This window comes from Papaver somniferum, chromosome 9 (assembly GCF_003573695.1).
Source record: "Papaver somniferum cultivar HN1 chromosome 9, ASM357369v1, whole genome shotgun sequence".
Lineage (NCBI taxonomy): Eukaryota > Viridiplantae > Streptophyta > Magnoliopsida > Ranunculales > Papaveraceae > Papaver > Papaver somniferum.
The window spans coordinates 183,934,158-183,941,316 of record NC_039366.1 but is presented as its reverse complement, the minus strand read 5'-3'; the positions used below and the strand labels follow the sequence as shown (position 1 = coordinate 183,941,316).

At 36.1% G+C, this 7,159-nt stretch overlaps 2 protein-coding genes across 3 annotated transcripts; one reads left to right on the top strand and one right to left on the bottom strand.

The window, feature by feature from the left end:
* The first annotated feature begins 758 nt into the window (after positions 1-758).
* Positions 759-1,649, top strand: LOC113312963 (calcium-dependent protein kinase 32-like). The gene has a single exon (XM_026561697.1). The coding sequence runs from the start codon at positions 759-761 to the stop codon at positions 1,647-1,649; it is 891 nt and encodes a 296-aa protein (XP_026417482.1).
* A 274-nt stretch (positions 1,650-1,923) lies between these two features.
* On the bottom strand, positions 1,924-4,693 carry LOC113313181 (CTD small phosphatase-like protein). Of its 2 annotated transcripts, none has more exons than XM_026561921.1 (6): positions 4,174-4,693; positions 3,783-3,911; positions 3,575-3,716; positions 3,409-3,490; positions 2,392-2,545; positions 1,924-2,289 (listed from the first exon to the last, which is right to left on the bottom strand). In XM_026561921.1, the coding sequence occupies exons 1-6, from the start codon at positions 4,540-4,542 to the stop codon at positions 2,143-2,145; spliced, it is 1,023 nt and encodes a 340-aa protein (XP_026417706.1). In that variant the 5' UTR covers positions 4,543-4,693; the 3' UTR covers positions 1,924-2,142. The 2 variants fall into 2 exon arrangements, with proteins under 2 accessions (XP_026417706.1, XP_026417707.1); XM_026561922.1 differs by having other exon boundaries at positions 3,575-3,695; positions 4,174-4,692.
* Positions 4,694-7,159: the final 2,466 nt, after the last annotated feature.

The window sequence follows — 7,159 nt, the reverse complement described above, 5'->3', positions numbered from 1 at the left end:
ATCTTATTCGTCCGTTATCACATTCCAACATTAGTTTCATTGTCCAATAAATTTGGATGTGTAGCTAAAACAAAACTATTTTGTTTCACACATAAAAAAAAAATATTAGAAGTAGAAGTCACAAACAAAACAATTTTGTTTCATAAAATAAATAACTTTTTGATTTCTAGAAATCGTTTTGAAATCAGCTATCGAAATTGATTTTTGACTTTTCGATTTTTAGAAGTCCAAAAACAAATTCTTATGTACTTCACAAGAAGTTAGTTTGGATGCACTTCCTGAAATAACTTTTTTTACTTCTAGAAGTCAAAAAACAGGAAGTTAGTTTGGGTGTCATATTTAAAAACGATTTCTATAAATAAAAAAGTCAACTTTTTGTGAATCAAAATAAGTTTACTTCTTACTTCTGACGCATTATAATTTTTGGACTTTGAAAAGTAGTTTTGAAACCAGCTATCCAGTTTGGGTAATTCTCAGTTTCTTACTCATCACAGTTTAGTCTTTTAATGAATTTTTTGATTTTGATGTTACTATCCGTTGCAGTGTTTGCTTGTGATTAATTCGTGAAAATCGTCGAAAGAGGACTTATCCGCGGTCAAACCGTGTCGGTTGTTATGGACAGAAATTGGACTATTTATTTTTCTTCCTAGCCAAGTTTTTGTTTCTATTTATTGTTTGCATCTGTTCCCAAGTTGGTGGTTACAAACAAACTGAGAGTGAAAAACCAGAAGCAGTAGAAAAATCTTAGATCATTATCGATGGATTTGGAAAACGGCAAAAACAAGCAGTTTTTGGAAGGTGATAGCGAGACACCAAGAGAAATTTGTGACGGGAAGTACCTGGTGGGTTGTGAAATTGGCAGAGGAGGATTTGGGATCGTCTACCGTTGCATAGATAAAGAAACTAACCAAGCTTATGCCTGTAAATGTATCCTGCTGGAAGACGACGAAATTGGTGACAATGATGATGGCGATGATGGTGTAGACGATGATATTCAAGAGGTATATGTTATGAGGAACATTCGTCATCCAAATATTGTTGGACTGAAAGATGTTCATGTAGCAAAAGAATCAATACAGATAGTAATGGAGCTATGCGAAGGCGGGAATCTTTACGATCGGATGGCAGCACGAGGCCCTTTTCTGGAACGCACAGCTGCAAATCTTTTCAAGACTGTTGTACAAGTAATCGACGAGTTGCACAGGCATGGGATTATGCACAGAGATATGAAACCACAGAATCTCCTGCTGGTCGATGAAAATGAAGATTCTGTTCTTAAAGTGTCTGATTTTGGACTTTCAGTTTGTTTCGAATACGGGGAGAAGTTTGATGAGGTAGTTGGAGACATTCATTATCTTGCTCCTGAGATTATCAATAAAAATTATGGACCAGAGGCCGATATATGGAGTGCGGGAGTGATTCTGTATACCATGTTAAGTGGGTACAATCCATGGTCTGCACACACTTACGAAGATACTGGGAGACTGATTCTTAAAGGGGAGTTGGATTTGAGCACATATCCATGGCCAAAGATTTCTAAGAGCGGGAAAAAACTTATCAGGAAAGTGCTAGTGCATGACCCAAGTAAGCGTTTAACTGCTCAACAGATTCTTGTTCATCCATGGTTACGAACAAATGCAAACAATTGATTCAGATGAACAATACGACGCCGCAAGACAAAGATAAGAAGAAACAGACTGCAGAGAATAAAAATTCAAAAAGAACGGATGATGCATCCATTTTAGGTTTGGAGGTACCTGACGATGCAAAAGCTAATCTTTTGAAGATACACTAACAAAACTCAATTCAAGAATGTTAATTTGCTCTGTATAAATTTGTTACAGTTTAATCCACATGTACAACTGCTATTACAGGCAGCTATGGAGACAGCAGGAACAGCTTAGACAGCTCAATACTCCCTAGGACAACGAAGACGACTTCAAGCATATGATATAAACAAATCGCATAACAATATTCTGAACCATCACATAGCTAAAGTTCGGCAATTTTGCCCTATGAGTTGATGCAACTTGCCCTACTGAACGAACTGGGAAATACACAAGGAACTGATATAATATACAATGAATAGCATCATTAATTGGATTATACGTGTGTACAAAATGATGGAGATGTTCAGGAACCTTAAGAAACAGAATTGTATGTCCAATTGCATGCTGGGATTCCATGTTTTTCGAACCATTCAGGCATGTGAAATCTTTCATACAGTACGGGTCGTACATCCTTTTGCAGAGAGAGGTGCTTTAAAAGAGGAAGAAGTACCTCCAAAAGCTAAACAAGGATAATAGACAGATAAACAGAACAATTAGAATTATGAACGAACATGAAGCAAATATATATTAAGGAACTGCCAAGTCCTGTAACTTTTTATACCTGATCATCCCTAGGCTGTCCTGCAACAAACGGAACACATGGAATTCCGTTGAGTGGTTGTAACAAGAAACTGAAAGGGTTGTTATCTACAATAACTGTTCGACTGAGGTCTTTTGAAAGGCAAGATAGATCTTTAACGTGCTCCCTGTACTCCCTGTTATATTACACAACATTAGCAAGGTCATTAACAAGTTAACCACAACTGTATCAGTTTTAGAAGTCAGAAATCAGTTGTTGTAGATTGATGGTACAGTAGAAAACATTATAGTGCTGAACATTTTTTATGCCATGCTTCCTTAGAAAGACTTGTGATCCCTCATGTTAAAACATTGCTTGCCATTGCATTCCTCTCATATTTGAAGATGAGACCCATGCCATATTTGGGAAGGTATGTAAACTTAGCACTTCGATAGCTCAAACAAGCAGACAATAGTAATGAACTCCTATTCACCTGGTAGGTCAAGCAAAGATACTCCTAACGATGGTGAAATTCCTGTCTAGGAAACAAATAAAAAGGATAGCTGACGGACTCATAACTCAAACGTGTGTCAGTCTTTCCATTCCAGATAATCCAGTTTACCTCTTACAGTGCACAGAACTCTAAGGGGGGCAGCTAGTAAAATCTCGTACTTGCAAATACACCGCCTGGTATTCGTACTCACTTTGCTACAAAGTTCTATAAACATGGAGTTGTCAGTTAGCTCAATAGTTGACCTGCACTGCAGTATAAATCTCATCATTAGACTCATTTCAATTAGTTTAACTTCTTGAAATGAGTAGGTAAAATTTATTGAGCGTTGCAGGCGACACCAAGTAGTTATCTGGTAGGATGGTAGATCCCCGACACTTCACCAAACGAATGTGTGCGACTATCAGCTCTCTATATGCGTTGACTCCAACATAATGTCATGTGACAAGTAGGTCTGAAAATGTGTTGTTATCTACTCATGTTTGACTATATAGAAAAGTAATGTGCTACTCATAATGCAACATTCTTAAAAAGCAAAGACAACTTACGTGCTACATGTCGAAGGCCGGTAAAGTCGAAGCTTAAATAGATTTCCGGTGTCAATTATATCAACAAGCGGTTTCGCATACCCTGAAGGATGGCACAAGAGTCAATCAAAAAAAGTAAAACAAGAGTTGAAACCCATGTGAACACATAGAAGTAGACACTGCATACCTTCAAGTCCAGCAGTGAAGAGTATAAGATCTGCAAATTCACTTATCTGCTTCAAGAATTCTTTCAGATTCGGACGCTCAAACACCGTCACATGATTCACCTTCGGTTTTCCATCATAATCCTTCAACTCGAAACAATTAACCTTCAAGTAACTTACCTTTTCAGCACAAAGAAGCAACATACAATAACTACAACTCAAAACACATACCTTTTCCACAGATACACATTCCAGTTCAAAACACATCAATCCAGCTTCTTTCGCTTGGTCAATAATCGAAGCAGGTAAACTCGATGTTTCGTACGCAGACACCAATGTCTCATCTAAATCAAGAACTACCTGTAATGCCAACATGCCAAAAGGGGGGTGCATCATTTAAGGCCCATTTTCTTAAGTGTACAGTAAAACATACTAAATTTGCAAACTTTATTCAATTTCAATCAAAACTCATTTCACAATTCACCTAATATACCAAAACTTCACATCCACTCAATCAAATCAATCTCCTCCCCTAACAATTGAATCAAGACACCCAAAAAAAAAAAACAGAAACAAAAACCCATAGAATCAGATCCAAAAGACAGTAGATTTATCAACATACCGTGAATTTTCCAATGCCCTCATCATCTTTGTTATTGTTATTGGTGGTGGGGGTATTGAGATGAGAAGGTGGTGACTCAAGATGGTCGAGTTCAACTTCATCAACAACAGGCAAAGGAGAGAAAGAAGGAGAAGAATCCAAAGAAGGAGAAGAAGAAAGAAGAAATCTATGGCGGAAATGAGTAAACGAAAGAAACTTAGTTGTAAAAGATGGTGTCCCTTTGAGCAATTGAATGAACACTTGGAAGAAAAAACTCAACCAATTTAACAAACCTCTCCATACTGTGTTGTTTTTACTACCACCACTGCTAGGTGTTCCAGTTGTGTACACATCTGTACTAGTACTGGTTTGCTGCGCCAACTCTGCCATTTTCACAGCAGAAGAACAGGAGCAGGAGAGGAGGAAGTGAGTGTGTAGTTAGTTGATTGGATTATTGACTGAACAAAAGAAGCCACCTTTCAAATTTCAATCATCTAGGTTTGGTTTTTGGTTTTTCTCCTCCTCTCTCTCTATGGTGGAGGAGAGAGGGGGTGTCTTTGTTTTAGTTTAATGTGGGACCCACAGTGAATGAGAGAGTGTGGGACCTACCAATGGAGTGCAAAATGGACCAATTGAAACTAGGAGGAGGAGACAAATTTTTGATTTCTGTGGTTTGATTTGATTTGATTTTTGATAGTTTGGATTGTGTTGAGTTTTAGAAATGATGAAGGTCTGATCAAGAATTTCCAGTTCTGGGTAGGTTATGAGTTTTCGATTACCGTAATAAGGGTTTGGTATCTCGAAAACAATAAAAATGAAAAGAGTATGGAAAGTTTTTATTAAAATTCCAACTCATTTTGTTTGTTGCTTATAATAACAAGAGAAACACAGCTGGAATCAGTTCATAACGGATTCAATATAATTGTTTCTTTATTCGTGACAAGGGTATTAGATTAGATATCTAGAATCTTAGATGTGTTGAGTTTAATGGGCTAAGACAAACATTGTAGTAGACAATAATTATAGCTCATGAATTCTTAACACGGGAGAACAGAGTCTCCTAGGGTTTTATGGAGTTTCCCAAGCTCTTCTGAAATCAACTTTCCATGTCAGCCTGGGAAGTGCCTAGCCATAGTATTGATCACTTGTTTTTACTATAGACGTGTAGTGCTTATCTGGTTTTGAACGAAAAACAGAGAGTCATTATCCGTTTTCTACTTAATTGGATCCATTTACGCAACTTTTAAGCGAAAACGGATAATAATTAGGAAAATTTGTTGATTGGTTCAAAGCCCATATAGTTATTTATAGTAAGGTCCAATCAGAATTTTTTTTTATCCGGAGGTCCAAAATTAATAAAAAAATAGAAATGACCATAATACCCCCTACTACCAAACGTGTGTGTCTACACTGCTTACAAATTTGAGTACATATCTGGCACACTGCTCACAAATTCGAGTACATATATGCTAACAAATTTGAGTACATATATGCCGCACTGCTTACAAATCTGAGTACATATCTGTCGCACTGCTTACAAATTCGAGTATATATCCGCTGCTTACAATTCGAGTACATATCTGCTGCACCGCTTCCATGTAAAGTACATATCTGTTAGAATCAATTATAAATAAATCAGCACATATTTCAGTATTGCGCATACGTACTCATGGATCAAACAAAAAAAAGTGACAAAACTCTGAATAAAACAGAATCAAAAGAAGTTTCTATCAGTACGCCTTATACGTACTGCGTATTCATGAAATAAAAATCAACTGCCTGTAAAAAAGAATTGATGAATCCTCCAAATGTCAGAGTTCAGTGCCGTACCTCAAGCCAAACTGATGTAGTTTCACTTCCTGTGAACAGGTATTGATCTAGAAAGATGGTGTCTCCTTTCTTTACTGCCTGCACATAATCATATAGCTTAGGATAACATAGTCACACAGGTATCGCAAAGACAACAATTGGAAGGTTCAAGGGAACATCTACGGTGTCATCCTTCTTCCTAATCATTGTTTTCCAATTTTACGATATACATCAACAGAACGCAAACATATTCGAATTATGTGACAACAATTCCCAAGCCCAAACTGAAATTACACTATGATTTAACCAAAATTTCAGCACACCTTTGCTAATCCATCATAATTGATTGGCAATACATCTGAAATTGCTTCTTTATCTTGATCCGGATTCAAAACAACCGATGATTCAGCCTTCAGTGCAATCGATTTTTCACTTTTATTAAGAACTTGCAATTCAGGGCCTATTGTATCTAGCATAACCTGAAACAAGTGAACAACAAGATATGCACATTTATTATCAATTTTCACTCTATAATCCATAATAGCAATTCCAAAAAAACGATTCAAAAACTGCAACAACAACGAAGATCATGACAATTCCTTAAACAATCCAATTCAAATCAACAAAACTTACAACACAGAGCTTCTTAGTACTCTTAACAAGTATGATTAGTATGATTTTGAGAAAATAAAGAAAGAAAATAACTAGAAAATCAAATTGAGAGTTCAAATAGGCTAAAACCATCAAAATCTAACCAAAAAATCGAATAATTACGATCAAGATTCATAAAAACAGTACGTCATATACGTACTGATGTTTAATACACAAGCAAAAACTGAAACCAAACATATAGAAGCATACAAACACAGAAAAATCAGTACGTCATATACGTACTGATGGTTAATACATAAAACTAAACTGAAACCAAACCAAAAGCCAACAAAATGAAACTAAAATTCTAGATCTACAAACGAAACAAACGTAAAACATGATTTTATAACTAGATCTGGACTATTTTCATCAAAAACCTTCAGTACATCATATATGTACTGATGATTAATACACAAAAGCAAACTAAAAACAAACCAAAGACCAACAAAACCGAGTTAAAACATCAGATCTAATAATGAAATGAACATAAAACATCACTATCTATCTAAATCTAAAGTATTTTTACCAAAATTGAAGTAAAAAATTA

Coding starts and splice junctions, on each gene's coding strand:
- LOC113313181 (XM_026561921.1), bottom strand. CDS start 4,542: ATGGCAGAGTTGGCGCAGCAAACCAGTACTAGTACAGATGTGTACACA. Junction 3,491..3,574: donor CTTCACTGCTGGACTTGAAG/GTATGCAGTGTC, acceptor GCCATCCTTCAG/GGTATGCGAAACCGCTTGTT. Junction 2,546..3,408: donor CGGCCTTCGACATGTAGCAC/GTAAGTTGTCTT, acceptor GTAATATAACAG/GGAGTACAGGGAGCACGTTA.
- LOC113312963 (XM_026561697.1), top strand. CDS start 759: ATGGATTTGGAAAACGGCAAAAACAAGCAGTTTTTGGAAGGTGATAGC.